Here is a 23,233-nt window from a genome sequence, read left to right on the forward strand (position 1 = left end):
CGTTCCCCCCCACACCTCCTGCACGCTGGGTCTCAGCTCCGCGGCACCAGTGGACGCTGGCTCCCTACACCTGCAAGAACTTAAAGAGCACTGAAATACTCCCAGGTGCCGGTCGCTCATGGTACAGCCGACACAAAAGCCCAAATTCCTTTCACATGAGAACATGGGTACATCTGCTTGCAATCATCTTTCTCCAGGCAGCTGGCCTGATTGAGCAGAAATGTGATTCTCCACACTTGGATCGGGGAGTGCTCAGCAGACGCCTGCAGCCGAGGGGCTGGGATAGGAGAGAGGCAGAATAAACGCGCCTTTCACGCCTGGCATCCCCAGCAGTCCCGTGGCTCCCGCGCTCCCAGCCTTGGTCGCTTCTTGCCCTGCTTGCAGGAGGCAAGACATGCTGAAATAAAGAGAAACTTGTTCTGTGGCAGGAAAAGTCATTTCTTCTGGCCAGGCGCTTGGGAAGGAGACAGGAAGCGTATTATTTTAAAGGTAAACTGATAAAATATTTGTTTGCTGGAGGAAGGGGAGGAATGTCAAAAACATATCAGCGTTCTTTAGAAAAAAATATTGTGGCGTCTTACTCCTGCCCTGACAACAACTGCGGGGTGTTGTAAAGAAACGTTCTAGCCTTCGGCGGTCTGCAGCCTCACGCAGGGTATTTTCCTTGCTGGAACGATGCTCTTTGTCCGTCTGTGCACGCGCGTGTGCGCGTGGGGGTGTGAATGCACACTCTGTAGGGGAGAAAATGGCTAAAAATATTAAGAGTAAAGGACAGTGAGTGGACACAGAGGAATATTAGTAGAGTCTCTGGTAATGCTATTGTTTGTTGCTTAATATTTTCTTTATTGCAGCTGACCAACGAGGAAACGACTAAAAATCACTACTTTACTGAAAGCTGCAGTTTGTAGCACAGATGCGTTACGGTGTACGTACTTTTGTAGATTTGTCAGATTCCATTTCAAAACTTGCCTTTCATGCTGCTACACAACAGGACTGAAAAAGTAATTTATAGATGCAATTAAGAATGCCGTGTTTGGGGAATAAAGGGAAAGTACTTTTAACAAAAGCAAGCCTGACAATTGAGTAGCTCAGCTTCGCTGTGATTCCTGAAAGCAAGCTGAAGGCAGTAGTATACTTTTAATCCTCAAATCTGTTCATCAGTTAATATGTTTGTAAAGGCTAGGTTTCCCGCCTTGCCCAAGACTGTTTTTTACCAGCTCGTAGTCCAGCTAGCCTGAGGACTTAAGCCAGATCTGCAGAAGGTACCTTGCCGGCGCAGCGATGCGGCTGTAGCCGCAGTGCCCCAGGGCACGCGTGTCCCAGCCCAGCGGCAGCATCCCTCCGGCTGGACTGATGAAAACGGTCACAAGTGACCATTTGCCACATCCCTGACTAACGCAGCGGTGCAGGAAAATGCTGTGCTGGCAGGCTGGGCAGGGGGACTTCGGTTAGCTCATTTTCTGTTTGCTCTTAGGAGGCATGTGGTTAAATTGGACATGGACTTCTCCTAAATGCTTTGAACTGAACTCTTACAAAGACCTGCCAAGGTCTTGTTTTAGGCCAAGCTCTATTCTTGGCCTCAAACAAATGCCTAATAGAGAAGAGAGCTCTCCTGAATAAGTCTGACCCTGGGCATTTTTAGGAATCTAGCTGGTTTAGGGAAGTTCTTAATATAAGGGTAGGGTGGAAGAACATTGTCCCTTAACTAGTGCAGGGAACGGTGATGGACAGACACTGTTTTAAAAAAATTTGGCATGCAGGGGTCTATTCACTTGTCTGTGCGCTTGAACATTGCAGTTTATTCACCTGCATTCACGTACACACGCAGAATTTCAAGGTGACAATAGAATGACCTATGCTAAGTCCACGAAGATTCAAAGGGAAACATCTGTCATTAAAAAACAATAGGAAAAAACATTTATTTAGCACAGGCTGAAATATAGAAATGTTTGCATGCTGTGTTTGGCTTGACTTACTGTAGGCAAGACTTAATGATGTACAGAAGGGTTGTCTGAAAGAAACTGCGGGATCTGATATTTTCTGGGGCTTCTCTCCTAAATGTTCATTCGGATGTTGCAACATGCTGACACTCTGTAATAAATCCATTTGGGTATTACTTAGAGGTCTCATACTCAATGCCTTTTTTTAATACGGCTTCATTCCCTGTGAATGCTAATGTGGATATAGGGAGATGAGAAGCTCTCCGATGGTAGACACAGACAGGATGCCTTTAAGGCTGTGTCAACGACCTTTGAAAATATTGATCGCCAAGTGTGGTTACTGAGAAAAGATGCCGAAGCTCTTGGAACCGAACAGTTAAGAGTGTGGATGAAACCTGGATTTTCAGTTATAGGACGGATAAGCCCTTATGTCCGTCTGTCCCTGTGGCAGTCAGCCAGTCTGATGGTTCGGTCTGAATGTAGCGATGGGAAAATGCACATCTTTGTTACTCTGCTTTGTGAAGGCTGTGCTTGCAGAGAATATTCTTACCACTCGCCATGCAGCTTTCATCCTCAGCAGGAGGCACAAGCACAAGTCTTTGACTTCTGGGAGTAAATGTACAGAATTGGGTCCCTCTCTTGCCCCTTGGTCTTTCCAATCTGTTACGCTGCCATCCTTTGCCTGCTCTTGCTGCTTACCTGCAGCCCCTCTGCTCCTTGTAGCTCTGTCATCAGCCGTCGTCCTTTTTCAGGTATTGCCTTAAGCCGCTGCCGTGCAATTGATGGGAAAATGGTAACGGTTAGGTTGAAGGAAAGTTGGCTTCAGCTGACATTTTTGTATAAATTCGGAGCAATCAATTTCATAGGGGATTTGTAAATGTACAAATGCTGTGCTACCGCCTGTCTTTTCCTTCCTTTCACATCCGAGAGAGATGCATCGGTTTTAAGGCTAAAAGACCTCACTCTGGGCTGACCACCTGCATGATTCAGATTGTCTGCCATCCCTGTATAAACTCATGTTTCAGGATCAAGAAGAGTACTTGTGACAGAGACTGTCTTTTAGCAAGAAAAAAAAATCTCCCCTTGATTAAGAAAGGTCCACATAGTCCAAGACAATCCTTCGGAAGTTGTTCCAGTGTTGTCCAAGAAAAAAGTCATATACCTTCCACGTGCTTGTGAACACCCATCTGATATTCTTCCTGAAGAGTTAGACTCTGAGCCCATTACACATCCAACTAGGTTATAAGCACTCCCGAAGGGAGGCTGCTTTGCTATCTGCACATGCATCGCCCGTGCACAGAATTCAAATATTAGTAACCAAAATATACATGTTTCATAACTGTAATTGTTCGTGTCACAAACTCAGCCTCAGATCATTTTGGACAATTAATTCCTGAAGCTGCTCACATAGTCTGGGAAGGGAAAAGGCAGATACGTTTTCCAATATACTGCTATGCAGAGAACGTGTTTACGTCTTTGAATAATATTCCTGGTTTGTATTGTATATTTACATATCAGAGTTTAGTTCTCTGTGTGTGAGAGCTTATGTTAAATGAAAATACATGACGTTTAAGTGGAAACCAGAGATGAATATGGGATAGAAACCTCTGATTAAATAAGAGGAGGTAGAATTTGTCCATAATGAAACCAAAATGAAGGTATTCTGTCAGCCTTTGTTTTACTTTGTTTTTTTTTTTAGCCTAGCCTGGTGTTGTCTGTGCGCTTGCAGGGAAATCAATCTGTGCCTTGGGCGGCAGGATCTCTCCCTGGCTGGGGGAGACTGATTGATTGTTTCACATATTGAGACCGCAGGTTTGATGGGAACTGTATAGGAATGGTGACAGTAGTGGAGATTTGAGGGTTTTAGCTTCTTTACTAAAATATATACCTTACAATATATGCTCCTTTGCAGATAAAAAGAAAAAGCCCTCTCTCTGCTGTGTATTTCTCTCCTCTCTGCTGTGCAGTTCTCTCCTTCTTCTCCACACATTTCAGTATGGCTTGTTTTAAGCACAAAATAAATCAGTCAGTCATGCAAGATTAGTACTATGGAAAAGCTTTTCCATAGGCATATTTAGTGGCTTCATAATGACTCAGAGATTTGGTTATATTGGTACTGGGTTGGGGTTTTTGGCTTTTTTCTTTAGTGTAGCACTATTTCTCATGAAATGGCCAACCCAAACCACATGACAAAAATTTCATGTGAAATGATCAAGGATAAAATGTTGACTTTGCTAAACGCAAGGACAAGCGTTGCATTTGAATCGACAGGAGCGGGATTCTTCTTGTCCAGGTGCCTAACATTTGCTCAGCACTGGGCCAGGATAGGCCTCTGAAAAATGTGCTCCCACGTTGGGTACTGCATGCTTCAAAGTATGACTGATCTATGCTCGTCCAGTTTTCTCTCCACTGAAAAAAAAGGCAGCAAGCCTCCTATCTTACCGTCTCTGATTACCTTTGCTGTTGGTAATCACCTGTTATATTGCATGTTGCATGCTGTCCCTGCATCTGTATTAATCAGCATGAAAAATAAGAATTTAAATGACCATCTTTAAGAAGATTATTACTTGAGTGAAAATAAAGAATCTTATGCTACTGTGTGGCCTCTCCAGCTCTATCATATAGTCATTATTGTGCCCATGCTGTTTCTGTAGGGTACAAGAAGTCCTCAAAGGTTTGTCTGTGTGTTTACTCACTCCAGTATAGCTAAACACTAACCTGGACACACAGGGGAGAAAAAGAGATCAGTGGCACCAGAGCATCCCTGTGCAATCACCCTGTCCAGGTCCTCCCCAGCCCCAAATAATGTTCAGCTAATATGTATTAGACTTACAGCCACTGCATCAATACTAATAATTACCAGGTGAAAGCATCTTTCCACCGTGGCCATTAGGTGGTAACATTGCCTAATAGAAAGGCAGTCACTGTCCTTTGCTGAGGAAGAGTACTACAGCTCTGCAGTGCAGGGTGTGAAGAGGTGTTAAACCAAGAAGATGGCTTTCAAAGCAAAAATCAACTGCAGCTTCATGGAAGAGCCAGTCTTCATTAAAAAAGAATAGGAGGAGACAAAGGTTTACACTGGCAGATCTTGCGTAAGAAGGAGGCAAAAGGCTTCTGTGTTGGTTTTGGTAGCAGAGCAATTAAATTGCTCACCTCACCTTGAAGAATTGCAGCCTCAGAATCGCCATTTCGGATGCAGATTGGCTTTCTGCTTGAACTGCTTAAACAGATATAGGGTGGTCTGGCCCGAAACAGGGTGGTCTGGCCCACCAGGGCATTCTTGGTTCTGAGGAAACAACGTGCTGGAGATGGATGGCAGCGTATTAGCTCCTCTGTGCATCGGCCATCCCCATGCAGGAGCTCCAGGGCGTAAGAGCAATTACGCCGATGCCTAGAGGAGCTAGCAGGGACTTCAGAGGCCCGTCTACATGAATAAACGAGGGCAGGTTCTTCTGCTTGGGTGAAGGAGAGCCAGCTTGTGTTCAGAAGTCGTGCAGCCCTATTAGCCTGAGCCTCTGACAGAGCTAATGGGTCCTGCTGTGAGCTGTGCCGGGCTTCGGGATCAGAGCCCAGCGGCGTTCCCCTCTGCCACCCACCGAACACAACCCCAGGAGAGCACGGAGCCGGGGATGAAACGCCTGCCTTTCCAGGGGAGCCACGTTTCGGTACGTCGGCGTTTTGCGAGATCCAGGCGTCGCAGCAGCAGACTGGGATTTAATCTTTCTGAGTTAAAGGGGATTTTGTAAGGGTTCTTATGATTAAAAATACACGTGTGTGTGACTACTTGCAGGACGGACGCCTAAATGATCGCAACAGGCAAAAAACTCTCCCCTCAAATTAAACACCCCACAGCCGTCGTGCTGCCAGGGTGGCACAGGCGCCCTTTGAAGTCACCGGCATCCAAGCACAGCCGGGTGCCGTGGGGTTTCACGCGGGAAGATTAAAGATGTCACAATCTCTAACTCAGCAGCAGCACGGAGAGACTACAAAAAGTGCACTCTTCTGGAAACAAACCGAGCTGTAAATCAGAAAGGTAATCCGACATCAAATGAACAGAGGCACGGGCTTGTTCACAGGCAAGGCTTAGGCAGCGCATTGGTGAAACTGGAAAGCAGAGATAGAAAGCAGAGCCAGTGAAAGCGGCCACAAAGCAGATCAAGAGAGGTGTAAGGTCAACACGTGATAACATCAAGAAGACAAGTGAGGTTTCTGCTCCGATAACCTGAGAATCGTGCTCCGAGCTGGGACGTGCTGCCTGTTATTAAGGCTCCCAAAGGCTCGTGTTCGACTGGAGAAGAGTGCAGTCACCTGCCCTCCGCTGCGGATGGCTTTGCCGTATTTCGACCGTTTGGGCAGACATTTTCTGTGCCGGGGGCCTGCCTCAGGCCGGCGGTGTTCCTGAAAATTTCAGCCCATGCGATTCCTACCTGCCTGAGAAGGCAGGCGGGGGAAAGCAGGTTGTTTTGTTTATGCTAAGAGCTCCTGGCAGGCTTGAGGCGATGTGCCAGCTCCCGTGCTTTGAAACAGGGGCTTCGCATCGAGCAAGGGGTGGCAGCAGCTGTCGGGGATGTGCCTCTTTTCCTTCCCCATGAAAATGCACCCACTTTATTCCATTTCAAATTAAAAAAATATTTTTAAAGCGTACGCTCAGTAGGCGTGCGCTGTGTTCCTGCAGGTCTCTGAGGCTTACGTCCACGCTGGCGAGGTTGCAGTGGAGATGTGCAGGGCTTGTCCTGCCAGCCAGGCTGTCATGCGTTTTCGTAATCCAGGATTTCATAATCCTGCCAGCCAGGCTGCAGGCTGCCGGGGCTGGGGGGACTGAGGCACAGGGAAGGAAACCTTGGGTAGAGCTAATCTGTCACTGTCTCCAGCCCTTTGCTCCTCAGCAAGCAAACTTGTTCTGCTAGTAAACTTCTTTATGCAGGCAGATATCCGCTCTGGAGCATGCCCAAATTTAACAGGCATCTAAGTCATAGCTAAGGGGTCATGAAGACGCTGATTTGGCCCGCAGGGACCAGTTTTAGGCATTGCTAAAGCCTCAAACACAACACAAGAGGAGGAAGCGATCCAACCAGGGTGCTCGGACGGGATGGGATCAGCGTGGACTCGGATCACCCCTCTCTCCGCAGTGACCTGCTCCTGGGCCAGTGCTTACCGAGCATCGTGTGCGCCCAACCCCTGGCTATTCCTTGGGGTGGGGTGGACACAATACCCTCCTCCAGCAAAAAGGAGAAGTTCTGTTTCACCAGTTTCACCCCATTCCCACTTCTGGCCATACTCTCCCACCGCCTTCTTACTTGGCCTCAACTCTTGCAAAACCACCTACCTGAGCCATCACAGCTCACTAGTCCTGAAGATAACCAACCCAGCAAAAGTAAAGCGGGTCCGCGGGTTTAGCACGCTGAATTGGCTCCAAAAAGTACTAGAGTCAGTGCTGGCAAGAGAGGGGAGGATGAGCTAGCAGGGAGCAGAGACTTCCCCATCTAGGTGGTAGCAAGCCACCACATTGACTTAAGCTCTTAAGAGTAAGGCAGCTGCCTCGGGAAGCACAACCTGGTTTCCAGCCTCCTCCAGTTTGTGCTGGATTCACCGTATCCTACTGAACCGTGCGTTGGAGAGGCTGGCTCCTCTGGTGATGCTCTTTACAAAGGAAGAGACTCATGTGAGCTGTTCTGCAAAGGGGTTTCGGGCTGCAGGTGGCAAGGGGAGGCATATTCCTCCAGCCGTGATGAAGATGCCCCAGTGTCTGAAGGTTTGCAAGAAACTCCTCTTGTCACAGCTTCCCCTGGTCTTGCAGTTGATGACACGGGGCTGTGTCCCCAAACCAGCTTTCTGGTGAAGCATGAGGGAGGAAATAATGATCTCGTGATGAGGATTTGGTTGGGGGCTTGGGAAGACGGGGAAACCGTGGCAGCTGGGACAGGGCAGCTGGCGGTGGTGTGGGACACTCTTCAGGGAAGGGCGTGATCACCGTGAATAGTGCGTGGTCACTGGCAACACGATGTAGCACAAGGTCAGACGATAGCTTTTTTTATTAAATGAGCGCTACCCACCCCATGAGTAAGTTCAGCATTTTGGGGAAAGAACAAACGTGTACAAACCATTAAGAGAGCAATAATGTGTAGGAAGAGGAATGCTAAAACCAGATTGCTAAAATCAAGATTTTTAAGACTTTGCATTTACTAATCTTTGAGTAGTTGCAGCCCATTTGTTGTTTTTTTTGGTGTTTGTTTTTGTTTTGTGGGTTTTTTTTTTTAAGTGTATGTGCATTCTGGATGTGAATAATAAAAGAAGGGAATGAAAACAAGTCAAAAATAGCTCAGAAATGAGTTCAGAAAAAATGTTTTGAAGCATAAGAAGAAGAGTCCCAAGAGACAGCAGTGAAAGAAAGAACAATTCAAATGAAATCAGGTTGTGCTAAAAAGACACATTTCAATGTACTACAGTCCCTCTCCATCTTCCTTCCTGTTAGACCTGACTCGCAGACTTGCCATGTACTTCCAGGCTTATCCAAAAACATACTGGAGGCAGTGGAAGAGAAAAAGAAGGATTTCTTAGAGAATTTTTTGTGTCCCTCTGCGGAAAGGAAGCAGCCGTGATCAGATAGATAACGTTGCTGAACTAACCTGCTTCTCACTGTGCTTATCGTGAGAGCAATAAGGTTAATTGTGTAGTGAGGGCAGCAAAATACCGTGAGTTAGTGAAGGGAGGAGGATGGACAGACCAACAGACACCATTTCTTATCTGACAGGGTCAGCCAGAAGCTGCAAAAAATATCAGCAGTAGCCAAGCACAGGGAAAAAAAAAGAAATACAGTATTTGAAGCTATTTTATATGGAAAATATAAACACTAATATTTATTAATAACATGGACCAAAGTAATGGTGCTACCAGGTGAGATGCAATGGATGAATGTGTCCCAAACCATGCATCGAGGCCAATGAGGCTCATAGCCAGCAAGACATAAACTTTCCCTAAAGCAAAGGTGTTTGATCTGGGACTTGGGGCTGGTCCTGTCACTATCAGGACTCTGGAGCAGTGGAAGAAATAGTATGAAACTCAAAATGTTTTGGAAAAAACTGACTGATACTTAAATGTTCTTCCTTCTGTTTGGAAGGAAAACAGAACTGCGGTTTTCTTGGCACAGGCTGCAGAAAACAATCTGGAGTGCCAAGTGCCTCTGTCCTAAGGCTAGCGACCAGGCCAATATGGCTGGGAGATTTTGTAAAAACCTCATTAACAGAAAATGATCATTTTCTGTGTGTTGGGAACACTGTTCAATGCTGCCATGTTCTTGATCAAATGGGTTGTTTTAGTGGATCATTAAAATCTTCATGGTGCTTCTTTGCAAAAGATGAAGTGTCATCTCCTGCAATCCCCGGCCCATTTCCAACTTACCTCTTTCCCTACTAAGTTAGTAAGCTGATGCCAGGTCTCAGTATTTTATCATAAGTCTTGTTACATTTGGTGGGGTTTTTCCTTGGAAATCCAGCTTTGGGAGTCCTGTGATTATATAAGCATTTAATCTACGCTGTATTTAAAAACATTATTCTGTTGACCTGCTTGAAAACATGAAGCCTAATAAAGGAGGAAGGAAAGAAACCAAGATCAATCTTTTTAACACCATTTTTTGTGCTTTGAATTTCTGAATATCCTTGAATGGCTATTACTGATACTATCTCTTAAATGTTAATGAGTACAACACAGTTGTTTCTACAGCTACTGTGATGAGAAGCAAAAGCAGAGGTGTCTCTCTGTTATTCAGGAATCTCTCTGTACTTAATTTTAGGCCATAAAAAAAATTCAAACACTTAAAAATTCAGTGATGCTTCGAGGCAGAGGTTTTTCCCCCTGTTTAGTTCAGATCAGTTAAACAGCCACACATGCCCATGCCACTTTAGGTAGTTTTAGAAGCCACCGGGCTTAAAACCACTACATGGGGAAAACGGAGTCGCCCGAGCAGTCGCCAAACACGCAGCGAGTTGCAGAACTATTTAACAAATCAGCTAGGATCTTCTTTGCTCACCCCCAAAAATACACAAAGTCCTGCAGGCTCCGAAGACAACGCTGGCCAGCAATAGGCTCAGCGATAGGGATTTCTCCGGCTCCAGCGAGCTCCTTGCCTGGCTCCTGCCCGTTGTTGCTCAAAGTAGGCTCAGAGTGGCTTTTTGTTGGATTGCTCCCAAATTTCTGCCTCAACACACAGGCTTGCAAGACCATAGCCCAGCCCCATGCTGGGGAAGCAGCGAAACCTGCCAGCTCTATCCTGCTGCGGGCATCCCTCCGATTAGCGGTCCCTGTTACACTAAGGGGCTTGACGGAGTTTTACACCGTGCATGAAAGGAGCCCTGCTCACCCCTCCTCATCCCAGAGCTGTCTGGGGAACAGTTCTGCCAACGACATTAATTAAAATCTTTCAACAAAGTTTTGACACCAAGAGTCTACCATTGTCACCAGCGGTGACAAAAGACATTTAACCGAATGATGTCATTAGCGCAGGCTCGCTTAGCTGGAGCCCTTGGGGATGCTGCACAGTGGTGTGGGCAGAGAGCTCCCAGCGCTGGCAGGCCAGCGGAGGCAAACCAAGCCCTAAGACAAGCCTTCAACTCCTTCATGATGAAGCAAGGGATGTTTTAAAGAGAGTGATGTCACTGCTGATGGAGAGAACCCAAGAAAACACCGCAGTATCGGTTGCACGCACAGCGACTGTGTTTTTACATGGCAAATCGCAGAAAGGGGTACCGCAGGTGTGCCAATAAACATGGATACTCATTTGTAGGTAAATACTTCTAATAATGATGCAGTAGTCGCAAGCTCAGCAGAAAAATGTGTCTTACTACAACACCAGGACAACACTGCCTTAGTCCTTAAAACAACCTGGAACAGAAATAAAGATTGCTGGTGGAAAAACACCAGTCACCTCTCACCACTGCCTTTGAAAAGAAGTGGTGTTATATTTTTACACAACTTTTTTACTTTATGTCAAAAACTTCTGTGCCCTGAACTGAGGAAGTGACCTCTTCTGGGAAGATACTGCACTCAGTTTAACCCTGAGCATTATATTCTTCTGTCAATCATTTCTGCCACCACCAGAGCAATGATTTTCTACAATAACCTTGCACTCGAGTCAATCCTTTCTCTGGGTTTCATCAGATAGCATTTTATCTCAGCAGTTTCTTGAGTCATCATGATATATTTGGTATCCAGAGGAGGTTTTGTGCTTTGTATTCTTTTGGCCCAGAGGTGCCAAGTACCTGAAGTTCTGCAGAGCCCCAGCTCCCACGCAAGGCTTGTTATGAACCCACCAGCTGAACAAAACGTCCTTTGTCATTACCAATAGAGCAGTGGACTGTAAATATTCATGAGTTATTGCCCTGGTTTTATAAATTATCTGCATCATGGCTGTTTCATGTAGCCTTACATATGTGCGCTTCACTTCTGTCCCTCCTAGCTATATTCTGCAACTAGCTATCCAAAACCCTCAGGTGGTTTTAGTCAAGAGGCTGTCAACGTTAAGCTCATGAAAGAGCACGTTGATGCTGAAGAACGGGCGTTTGCTCCAACACACGGTGTTAAGTCTGCTGGCACTTGAAACATGGGGCTACAGGGAAAAACCACGCAAAAGCTGTGGCAGAGAGGACAAACTAATTTTCGTCCCCAGTTGCATGGGAGTTGAGGTGGGACACCGGCCTCCTATGGGTGCTGCTCCCTCCCGCTCTGCCCCGGAAGCCATGGCTCCTGCAGAGAGCAAGGGGCGTTCTGGCTGGAGTGACCACATCGCTTTTTCATGCTGCTGCGGCTGCTGTTTCAACTGGGAGGAGCAGAGAGGCCTGAGCGTTAGCTTGAGGATGGCTGGGGATGGAGGGAGGCAGGGGAAAGGCTTTGGGTACAGCTCCAAGTACTTTTTCACAAGGGCAGAGACGCGTGGGGCTCCACATCGCATCACAGGGAGGTGCCACCCCACTGCACGGCTCCCTCGCTATACACACGCCTATATGTACATATACACATATGTATTCAATAGACATATTTATACACAATTACAATATATACAGTATATACAGTGTGTGTGTGTATATATATATTCATGTTTCAGCTGCAACCAATCTGGAAAGAATCCTTGGATCAGGGAGCCGAGGCCCCGGTGCTTGCCAGATTTCTCACAAGTAGGTTACAGAGAGAGCCCGGCTGGCCCTCGGTCACCCTCGCCTCCTCCTAAATCCCCCCCGCGCTCCTCGCTGTACCTGGCATAGCTTTAGCAGGAGGCGAGACGCCCGTAATGGTCTCCTGAGCATCGTGGGTCTCTGCTGCGAGGGAAGAGAGAGCTTTGTGTCCGAGGACGGGCAAGGATTTCACTAGGCTTCATCTGGGGTGTTTCTGGCATTTGCAGGGGAAGGAGCTGGAGAAGCTGAATTCACTGAGGGGAGCTTAAATCCCAATTAGGAAAAGGCAGAGTCAGTTTAGGCACCATTACAGTTACGATCCTGCTGAGCCAAGGACTTTTAGTTTGCGAGTTTGGCTTTTGGTCCCTGAGTGCTTACTATAAGCTAAACCTGTCTACCTGTAGAAAAAGAAATCCGAATTATTTTTTAAAGCTGATCACTTAAAATGCGTTGCGGTTTTCTGTGGACTTGGGGGGGTGGGAGGAAGGGAGAGAGAAAAACCCCTGAACTAACTCACCTTTGGGTGATTCCGAGGCGGTTTTCCACCAAGCCAACCTCTCGGTTTCCATCTGCTGCTACAGGCAGCTGACCAGCTGCCTTAACACGCAGCGAAATGCGAAATGACACGCTACAGCCATTTATTTTTTCTTTTAATTCCCCTGTAAGAAAAGCCCGGGTGAATTGCTGACAGGTCCCTACCGGTTGCACCGGACCCTGCGTACCCACAGCCACCCGCCGGGCGCCGGCACCCGGCCCTGCCCCGTCCCACCCGCACGCACCCCGCCCCGCGCTCCAGCGCGGAGCCCGCAAGGCCGGGGCGGGCGCAGGGGCTGCGGGGGCCGGCAGCGCTCCCACACCTCCCCCGGCGCCTCCCCGCCCCTCCCCGCGGCGGCGGGCCGGGCCGGCCGGGCCGGGAGGCGGCGTTCCCTCCGCTCCGGCCCCGGCCCCGGCCCCGGCTCCGGCTCCATCCTCTCCGTCTCCTCCCGCCCAGGTGGGTCGCCGCGCCGCCATGCCGCCGCCGTGCCCCCGCGGGGCCCTGCCCGGGGCCGCCCTCCTCCTCCTCCTCTTCCTCCTCCTCCCGCTGCTCTGCGCGGCCCCCGGTGAGTGAGCGCCCGCGCCCGGGCCCGGGGTGCGGGGTGCGGGGTGGGAAAAGCGAACCCGGCACCTCCCGGGGAGCAGGCAAAAGCCTCCCCCTGCCATCACGCGTGGGCGAACGTTTTTGGTCGCTCCAAACCTCGTGCAAGTTGAGCATCTTTTTGAAAGAGCTTGTTCTCGAGCGAATAAAGCATTTCGGAGCAGCCGGGGCTCCTGTCGCGCTGCCCGGCCGTGGGCTAAAGCCCGGGATCCCTTCGGGGAAAGGGCTTCAGCAGGGCGACGGCTTTGATGTGCTTTGGGACAGGCTGCAAGTAACATCTTGAAGCAGCCCGGTTGTTAACGTGCCCCTCGCTCAGTGACAAGGGTTTTCCAGGGTTATCATGCCGCCCTGGACGCTGTGTCACGGTACTGGCACCGGCTGTGGTCTTCTGCTGCAAAATACTGTAATTTGATTGGAGAAGGCGGCCAGTTTTGGGGTTTCTTTGCCAAGAAGAGCTGGGGAGAGGACGCTGGAGTATCAAAAGCTTCCCTGTAGCATATGTTGCGCTCGAGCGCGGAAAAGGGAGCAAAGGGAGGCACTGGTAGAAACTTGCTGCAGAGTTTTGCCTGGTGGTCTGGAGCTATGACAAAAATACTTGCGGCATTTTTCAAGATACGATCTTTTTTTTGTGTTATTATTTCCTTCTTAGTAAATGTATGTGTTTTATTTTTACTTGTCTAGATGTTTCAAGGAGAAATAAGCTTAAACTGATGCTTCAGAAACGTGAAGGTAAGTAAAGAGACGGCAAAGTGCTTTCCCTTATTTTTCCTTTGAGTCAGTTGCTGTCAGTCAAAGCCGCCCACTCTATCTCCAGCTCAAAGAGGGCAGTCAGAGGAGCAGGGTACAGCTGGTAGCGCACAGCCGCTCTCGCTACGTGTCATACCAAAACCTCCTGCGCGTATGGTGCCAGCCCCGTGGAGGCTGTGCCTGCACGTCCGTTTGGGGCTTGGTACTGGCGAGGCTGGAGGCTCTGCTTATCTGAAACCCTTCTCTGAAACCCAGGGCTCCCAGCCTCAGGCAGTACGCCCGCGTTTGGCTCTGCACAGTGTATAGCACCTACCTTTTCTGCTGTATGCATGGCAGACGTGGCGTTTATCTGGTTTATTCTGGGAAGTCACAAGCTTTTCCAAGGAATTATAATGCATGGAAATACTGCTGGCTCAGGTGCAGAGAAGAAAATGTGCAAACCGGGCTCGCTCGCGATGCCTTGACTTGTTCCCGTTGTCCTCTTGGCCCCACGTGTGCTTCCTTCTTGGAAGACTGCTCATGGCCAAGGGCCCAGCAGGCAGATGCACCAAATGGCTCACTGATGGAGGGAAGGGGATGGAAACAGAGCTGGCCGGGGACAAGCAGCACTGCAGCAGCTGGGGGGCAGGCTGAAACACCCTAGAAGTTTTGGTTGCCTCCCCTCAGCCTGCTCTATGGCCGCGGCAAAGAATTTACACCCCCCACAGAGGGGACTCGCACTTTCTGCAAGCCTGCCTAACTTCTCACTGCATTTTTCCTGGCATCACCCACCACCTCTTGCCAGCCCCAAAACGCGTGCCACATCCACGGCTGTTTTCCTTGCGCGTGGGTTCCCTACCTCACCGTTCTGCAGTGCTTGCATGCAGACAGCAGCGACCGCTTGCAACAGGCGCCCTCCCCGCGCCCCAGCAGCAGCTCGCTTGTTTGTTCAGGTCCCCTGCTGAGAGGGACCGCTCCGGGGGAGGCTTCTTGGGCATGCAGACAACGCGGCCTAGGCCAGGGAGAACTGTAAAGCCTTGAATTGATGATGGAGGGAATACGCAGCCTCGCTCCCCTTTTCCGGTTGTGCGCTAAAGCGCGCAGGCTACGTACACGGTACTGGTTCCCTTGCTGGCAGCGTCCCCTGCGTGAGGCTCATTCACGTACACTTGTTCAGCTGTCCCGCTTCCCAGTAATAGCACCCAGCTCGAGCGCACGGTGAGTTACCAGTTTCCAGCTCATCACCGCAGGGCAGCCCGCTGTTTCCTGCTTGTCCTGCGACAGCTCAGCTATCGTTTTTACCTCTTGAATCTCCTTCCCGCTGCAGTCCTTCGCCTCCTCCTGCGAGTCTGCCCAGCTCCTGCTTCAATGGTTTTCACATCTCCACCAGACTTCCCCTTCTGCCCTAGCCTCTTCCCTTGCATCCTCCGAAAATCCCCATCCGCACCCGTGTTCCTGGTCTCTCCCTCATTGCAATGCACCCTCTGAAGCCAAGATGTTCTTTCTACTTCTGCACATGCTTCTTGTTTCACGGGAAGGCCAAACATCTTACCACGTCTTATCATTTCCGTGCGTGGCAGGGGGCTAGCCAGTCCTCCATCCACACCTTTTGGAAGCACGTAAATTCCTCTAGCAGCCGCAGCAAACTGCCTGCCTCTTAGGCATGGGGCAAGCCAGATGGCATGTCAGGGTCTGGCAGGTTGAGGGCATTCCCATGCATCCACCAAGCAGTGTGCTACGAAAGCCTGATGGGCTTTTATTTTCAGGCATACAGGGTATTTAGTAGCACTCATTATTTAAAAGCTACATTTTTACAGAACAGATTCAAAATTCCATCTTTTTCCTTTCCATTCCCTTTCCATTCCCTTCACCCTAATAAGTTAGCAATGTTTTCTCCAGCTTCTCCAGGCTTTTTAACTTCACCTCTCAGCTCCTTTCCCGCCCCTGTAACAGCAGCACAGGAGGCCAGTCTCCTGTTCTGTCCTCAAAGCACAACACAGCGTGTGCTCTTTCAGTTTGGGTTTATTTATTTAAATTCCTTACTTAGCTCGTGTCTTTGAGCTCAGAACAGCTTTTATCAAAGCCAAGAGAAGGAGGGTAGCTGAGAAATCCTATTACACCGACGATTCCTGGGTTTATTACTGTTACTGCTGCGACACGCATCGCGCCGCCGAGCGCAAAGGTGATGGCATGATGCGAGAAGCCTTTTCTCACTTGCTGCAAGCAGTACGCTTCAGGCTGACTAAAATCTTCCTGGCATGCCTTTTGGGGGGGAATTAATTTCAGCCCCTGTTGCCACGAAGCCCGAGGTGTCAGTGAAAGAAACGGCAGCCAAGGAGTTCCTAAGCAGCCTGCGACGCCAGAGGCGTCAGCTGTGGGACAGAAGCCAGCCCGACGTACAGCAGTGGTACCAGCAGTTCCTGTACCTGGGATTCGATGAGGCGGTGAGTGTCAGGCTTTCGAGAGTTGGTGCGGCGTTAGAGTGAGCGGCTGCGAGCACGGATGCACAGCCGCGGGGGCCCCCACGGAGAAGCTGCCCTGTTTCTGTTCACAGACGCTGTGATTTCTTTTTTTAAAGTAGCAAATATTGCACAGAAATATAAGCTCCGTATTCGTTAGAGGTTTCTCCATTATTTTGTTAATAGAGAAAAATGACTTTAAAATCTTGCGTGGAGTTCTTGCCTGCTACTGAACTTAAGCTTAACAAATTGCAATCAGACAAAGTTTGCTTTGAGAAATAGGTGGCCAAACCTAAAGCAATCAGTCGTATTTCAGGAAATTAATTTGGCAGCCTCAACCTAATCAATTTGCTTTTTAACACGCTGAGAAATCCACACCAAGCTGGTCGTGATTGGCATTCCTCAGTGAAACTGCACTAACGTTACGTTACCTAATGCATGCGTGTGCCTCCATGGCGTGGGCAGCTCCTGACCATCGCGAGCGCCGGCAGCTGTGCTTTGACTCTAAATGTGAAAGACAAACCATTTGATAATGTGCAGCCAACCTCCCTTCAAATGAGGAGGATACTTTTTTTTTTTTTAAACAGTTAATTTGTAAAAACACTGGAGTGGAATCAAGAGTTCCCAGCTCTGCACAAAGCTCTACTAAATAGATGCCGAAATAGGGCGAAAAACGTGCTTTTAGTTGCAGTCCCACAAGTAGAATAATTTCTACATTAATAAGAGGTAAAAATAGTTATAGATGTTGAATGCTTGGCTTCCGTCAGCTGCATGAATACTTTTAATGAGGCTGCATTGGCACAGGCAAGCTGGAGTACATTTTGGACCTTCACGCTATGTGGATTGCTTAGAAGATGAATGCACTCATCTTCAAAGCTGGAACAATTAGAAAAATAATCCTTTGCTTGGACTGAAATAATGAAGGATACAGTTTTTGGTATCCTTCTGGACATTATGCAGACAAAACGGACTTTTTAACAGCATGGCTATATCCCCCTCCCCCAATAGGAATAGGAAAAATAGGAAAAGTGGTTTTATGCATCAGAAAGGGAAGACTGGGGGCAGATACCAAGAAGTAAGTAATAAGGACAAACCATGCAGGTAAGATGAATTCTCCTCCGAGTTCCTGTGTGCATTTCAAAAACTGAAATGAGGCCTGTTGTGGGATACAACGAAGCCACTTAGTAGGTTTTCTTAAGACACAGTTTTAACAATGAAATAACTGTTTGTTCCAGCAAAGGACTTGGGCCATACTTACCCATTGTGTATTTTGCAAAACTTTTTTTTCAAACCTCAGCCAAAAATATTTCCAAAGAGTCATTCAGATGGAAAGGCTTTGGCTTGGCAAGTATTCGATATCCTTGCATACTGTTTTTCCTCTGCTGTTGTGAGCAGAATTGAACTGCTTATTGCATTTCCATAGCTAGAAGGCTGCACTGTACGTTCATTTCTACCCATGCAAAATGGGAGTGAAAGACCACAGGCATAAAGCGAAAGCCTGTTCCACCCGCTTTGCAGTCGGGGACATAGTGACTAAAGGCATGGGGAAACAGAGAACAAAACCTTTAGATTTTTAAGTACAAAACATTGAAATGTTTTTATAGTCCACCACTGAAAAGGTAATATCAATATTAAAGGTGCTCAGTGCATGTTTCAGTTGAAGGCACTCTCAGTTTAAGCACTTTCCAGTGGGCAGAGGGTGTGGGGCTGGGCAGGACAATTCCTGCGCTCGGGGCCCTGATAATCCCATAGAGAAAGTAGGTGCAAGTCACAAAACCCCTTAGATCTAGAGATTTCGTTTTGAAAAATACGCAGAGGATCTGAATTTCTGAAGGAGATGAAAGGAACCTCTTCTATTTCACTCTCTCCGTTGTAAAGTTTCAGGCTTGGAAAGCAAGTATTTTCTTTTTTTGGCAGAAATTTGAAGATGACATCTCCTACTGGACAAGCTTAGGGCGTGCTCGTAATGAATACTATGGTGGATACTACCAACACCACTACGATGAAGATTCACCAATTGGCCCACGAAATCCGCACACCTTTAGGCACGGCGCAGGTGTCAACTATGATGATTACTAATGCCATTTATCCTACTATAGCTGGTGCTTATAGGGCTGCACTGGGCAAGGCTGAGTCCTCCCTCAGCCAGAATGACCCTGCTTTCCTCCTATTCATGTAAAACAGCAAGAGTAAAGGAACTGCCAGACTTCGAAGAAAGCAACATGACTTTTTTTAATTATCGTTACTTAGTAGTACACTATATATAAAGTGTTATAGAAATAAAGCTTTTTTGATAAAATAAACAGGTTGCCATTATTTAGTACAGTTTGTAACAGCAAGTTTCATTCCAATTGTATTACTACAGATTCTTTTTAAAGGGCTATTTCATTTGCTTTCCTACAATCAATTGCAAAATTACATTATATCATCTAGTTTGGCATATAGAATACGTAATATAAGCCAATACATTTCAGATGTGCCTACTCATTCAGATTTGTGTCAACAAATAAATCCAGTTATTCTTGGGGGGAAAGAAAAAACCCATTCCTCTCAACTGAAGTGCTGCCTTGTTGCCTCCTCTGCTGTTTCCATACCTACTGTGCACAGCCCTCCCAACTCGCGTGATACGGCACTTCAACAGTGCCTGCTGGGGCAAGGACACAGATGTTCACAAAAGCTACATTCAGTGCAGAGGAGCTCGCCTTCCTCCAAAGCCTGTGAAAAGAAAGGATTCTCCATGGAAAGGGCTCAGTGCAGGAACCTGACTTCAGAAGTAATCGCCGAGACGCAGAGCATCTAACCTGAGTGGCCCCTACCCTCCCCAGGCACAAGAACCCAAAGGTTATCTTTGACGAATACTCCCCTTTGTGTCCTTTCCACTTAGCTGTAAGCTTTCAGTCTAGCTCAAAACAGGGAATAAAATAACAAAATAAGCTATTTAAAATGAAGTTAATAGCAGATAGCATCCAACACAGTCCCCAGACATAATTTCCTACCATGAAGTTGCCTCTATCTCCAATTCAAACGTGGATCTACACACATTAGGCTGACCATCGAAATTATCAGAGACTGGGCATTTGCTAATGAAGTGTAGTGGGTTAAAGGGGGGTTGGTTGGTGGGGTTCTGTGTGTTAAGAACCCTGAAATGCAACTAACTTTTCTACCACAGCAACATCAGCCACGTTAACTTCTCTCGTTACCGTAGAGAAAGTCCTGATGCAGACCTAGAAGGGAGATATCAGCTGTCAGGGGCTTCAGGAGGAGCTTGGTGGGGGAAAGCAGTGCTGATGCTTGACAAGCATAGAGGACTGGGAAGGGGCAGGTGAGGAAGGCTGGCTGGCTCCATGACTTCTGGAGCTGAAGAATAAGGATAAAGAGAGACAAAACGTGTACTGCAAACTACAGCAGAGTTGGAGAAGAAAGACAGCATGGATGCTTTACCTGTCTGTCATCTAAAGCTTACAAGAAGTTTCCAAATCATGGCAATGCCATTCTTTACACTTCACTTACTTCTCTCTTAACTCTGGGTGTATTTCCTAATCTTTCACTTGAAGTCCCTGTTGCGTGATGGACAGGTGTCCAGGAGAGGCAGCCCAGCTCTATCCCGCTCCCTGCAGGAATGCCTCCAGAGACACAGCTTTTTGCCGAGGGAGCCAAACTGAACAAACATGTTAGTCACTTCTCCTCTGCATGCACAGATACACGCTAGCCTAACATGCTCCAAAAACTCAGCTTTCCCCTAGGTTTTGGAGTGCTTGCTCTTAGCAGAATGCTTGCCAGTTTAATCGGTTTAAACCGGTGTGTTTCCTCAGTAGAAGACCCTTTATTCCAAATACGGAATAATCATATCCTGAGTCAAGCACACATTCTTTCGCACAGCTGGAAAACACCTATTCCTAGAAGAATACTTCCACTTTGTGTCCTATCAAAAAAGTGCACAGAATTTGGCAACGTCTGAACCACGCTGATAATTCCCATCATTTCCCAGAATTTACAACTGGGAATTCAGACCTGCTGAATAAGGAAGAATAAAAAAAGTGCTGTAAATAAATACCATCCCTCCCTAGGCCTTTGTAAGCTGTGTCCATTCCTGCAGGCTGACTCAGTCCAGCAGCTTTCTGTGCCTTGCAGACTCACAACAAAGTCCACCATCTCTCTCTTGTGGATTGACTAAGAGAAAAAAAAGTAAATCTTTTCCATTTCATTGTGCTGCATGCTGAAGTCTTCCACCATGTACTGGGGTCTGGCTGGAACAGAGTTAACTTTCTTCATAACAACAGGTATAGTGCTGTGTTTTAGATTTGTGACAAAAACAGCGTTGACAACATACCGATGGTTTCACTGTTGCTGAACAGTGCTTGCACCATCAAGGTGGTCTCTGTGGCCCACGCTCCCCCCTCAGCAGGTAGGCTAGGGGTGGGCAAGAAGTTGGGAGGGGACACAGGTGGGACAGCTGACCCCAACTGACCAATATTCCTTACCATGTAAGGTCTTGCTCAGCAATAAAAGCTGGGAAGAGAAAGAAGGAGTGGGGGTTTTGTCTTCCAGGGTAGCCATTGCTCAGTGACTAGCTGGGCATCAGTCTTGCTTAGGGGAGATGGTGAGTGGCCTTTGCACCACTTGGGTTTTTTTCCTTCTTTCCTTCAAATATTAAACTGCTCTTATCTTAGCCCTCAAGTCTGTTCCGTTTCGCTCTTCCTATTTTCATCCCTGTCCCACTGGAGTAGGGGAGAGTGAGCGGCTGTGAGGGTACTTAGCTGCTGGCTGGGGTCAGCCCACCACCCAGCAGTAGCTCTGAGGGGAGGGCACCTTCCTTCTTGCAGAGGGGTCCACCTGACTTGAAGCGCAGCAATTGCAATGATGCAAAAGTACATGCAATAAGCCACAAAGAAAGCAAGCAGGTATGAGCCATCACAGGTTTGGGCAAAAGGAGAACTATTTTTAAAAAAATTCTTTGTCAAATATGCACAGAGTGCTTTAAAGTTGACTACATTAACAAAGTTGATTTCCTTTGACTATGTTCCAAAACACAGACAAAACTGTGCACCCCCTCTCAGCCTTTTCATTCCGCCGTGCAGACAGCACAGAGCGCTTCACATCATCATCATCCCCCGCCATCCCAGCATTGACATCACATAACCTCTCCACCAAGACAGAAGAGCAGCCATTGTTCATTGTGGCTCCCTGCAGAACAGGAACAGCCTGGCCATGGTCCAGCACTTCATGTTTCAAGACCTGATGCTGCTGCATCCCCCAGTTTGCGGGTGTCAGCCAGGCAAGTCCATCAGTCGGACTGACAGGGCAGTCCTGCCTCCTTTGCTGATAACACCTCTAAGGCAACCCTTCTGTCAAAGCATAGAAGTACTATTGCTGTGCCCCCACAGCCACTCATACACTCTGCCCGCCCCCCCCCCCCCCCCAGTCTAGACAGAGCTCTCTCTCTCTCTCCAGATCAAGAGTCTTCATCAGCAGTATATATTTATTTTATTATTTTGGGGGGCCTTCATTCCCTTTAAGTTCCTACTTTAACACAAACACATTGGAATGGGGGACTGGGTGCTTTCACCCCAGGACCGTTTCCCAGATGGCAGATGTAGGTTTCCTTGATCAAAACAGCTTTCTCTGCAGTGGGGCGGACAGAGCCCAGACTGTGGTACTTAAGGCCACCCCACAGTTCCCTGTGGCTTCATGTTTTGGACCTTCCAGCTGCTTCAGCCATGGCACAGACCAAGGCATTCAGAGGATCCCCTCCTTGCTGAAGAGCTTGTCAGAAACCAGGGAAAACATTGCAAGAATGAGCCAGCTGTTGCTTGTTCCAGGCTGTAAATGGCAACAAAACAAGGTGGACAAGAAGTTGTTGCCACGTATGCTATTATGGAATAGGCAAGTGAGAGAAGGAAAGGGACTGGGAAAAGGAATAGAGAACCAGAGTCTGTTTTTTGCAAGAAATATGAATTGTTATTTCAGAAAAACCTCCCTGTTGATACGGAATCGCATTGAGGAACCTTCTGCCATACAAAAGGAGCCCTGCTTTTGTCCAGAGCTATTGCTGCTGTTCCTGGCAGCTCTCGGGAGTCAGAGCCGCAGATAAGGCACTCCCTTCTCCTGCCACTTGTGATCCAAGCACAGGGAAATGTTCACAGAGCGAACACAACAACGTAGTTCGCAACTACGGATTTGTGGTGGCTACGTTCCCACTGATTTCAGGGAGGGGATGTATGGATGTTAGGGCTAGCAATGTTGAGTACACACTTCCCTTGCTATTAACAAAGAATCTTCTTGTGGACAGGTCTTCTCTGATCAGCCTCTAACAACCTTCATGGACTTCTTGGCCTCAAGTAGCATTAAACCCAATACTAATAAAAGCCTGCGGACTAGCTCAATCCATCACACTAATCAAAGCCCCGTTTCACCCTCTGTAGCCTGTTCTCTAAGGCTAATGAATTTATGCAATCTTGCTCGTGTCTTCCCCCCCCCCCCCCCCCCCGCCTTTGACTCTTTCTCTCAACTTTGAAACTCAATTCCAACCCTATCTGACAGAAGTGAAAGTTTTTTCAAATATACTACATTTCTAAAAGTTTCTTGAAAAAATAGATCACAGAGACATTCATAAATGCTCAGAGGGTAGTGAGTTCAATGGCTACTAAACTCACCAGAGTCAATATAGGTTAGAGAGACTGCAAACACCTCAGACACAGGAAGACTGTCGGATCGTGATTTCCCCACATAGCAAAAATCTAACCTAAAGATAGACATGAGGCTTCTCTAGGCTATATATTCATGGAACTACTGAAAATAAATTAGGTCTGC

The 23,233-nt window shown here is 47.7% G+C and overlaps 1 protein-coding gene across 1 annotated transcript; it reads left to right on the forward strand.

Annotated features, from left to right (window-relative positions):
- The first annotated feature begins 241 nt into the window (after positions 1-241).
- Positions 242-18,917, forward strand: ECRG4 (ECRG4 augurin precursor). Its single transcript, XM_075524792.1, has 5 exons — positions 242-489; positions 13,095-13,203; positions 13,920-13,967; positions 16,251-16,408; positions 18,341-18,917. The coding sequence occupies exons 2-5, from the start codon at positions 13,113-13,115 to the stop codon at positions 18,500-18,502; spliced, it is 459 nt and encodes a 152-aa protein (XP_075380907.1). The 5' UTR covers positions 242-489; positions 13,095-13,112; the 3' UTR covers positions 18,503-18,917.
- Positions 18,918-23,233: the final 4,316 nt, after the last annotated feature.

This window comes from Mycteria americana, chromosome 1 (assembly GCF_035582795.1).
Source record: "Mycteria americana isolate JAX WOST 10 ecotype Jacksonville Zoo and Gardens chromosome 1, USCA_MyAme_1.0, whole genome shotgun sequence".
NCBI lineage: Eukaryota > Metazoa > Chordata > Aves > Ciconiiformes > Ciconiidae > Mycteria > Mycteria americana.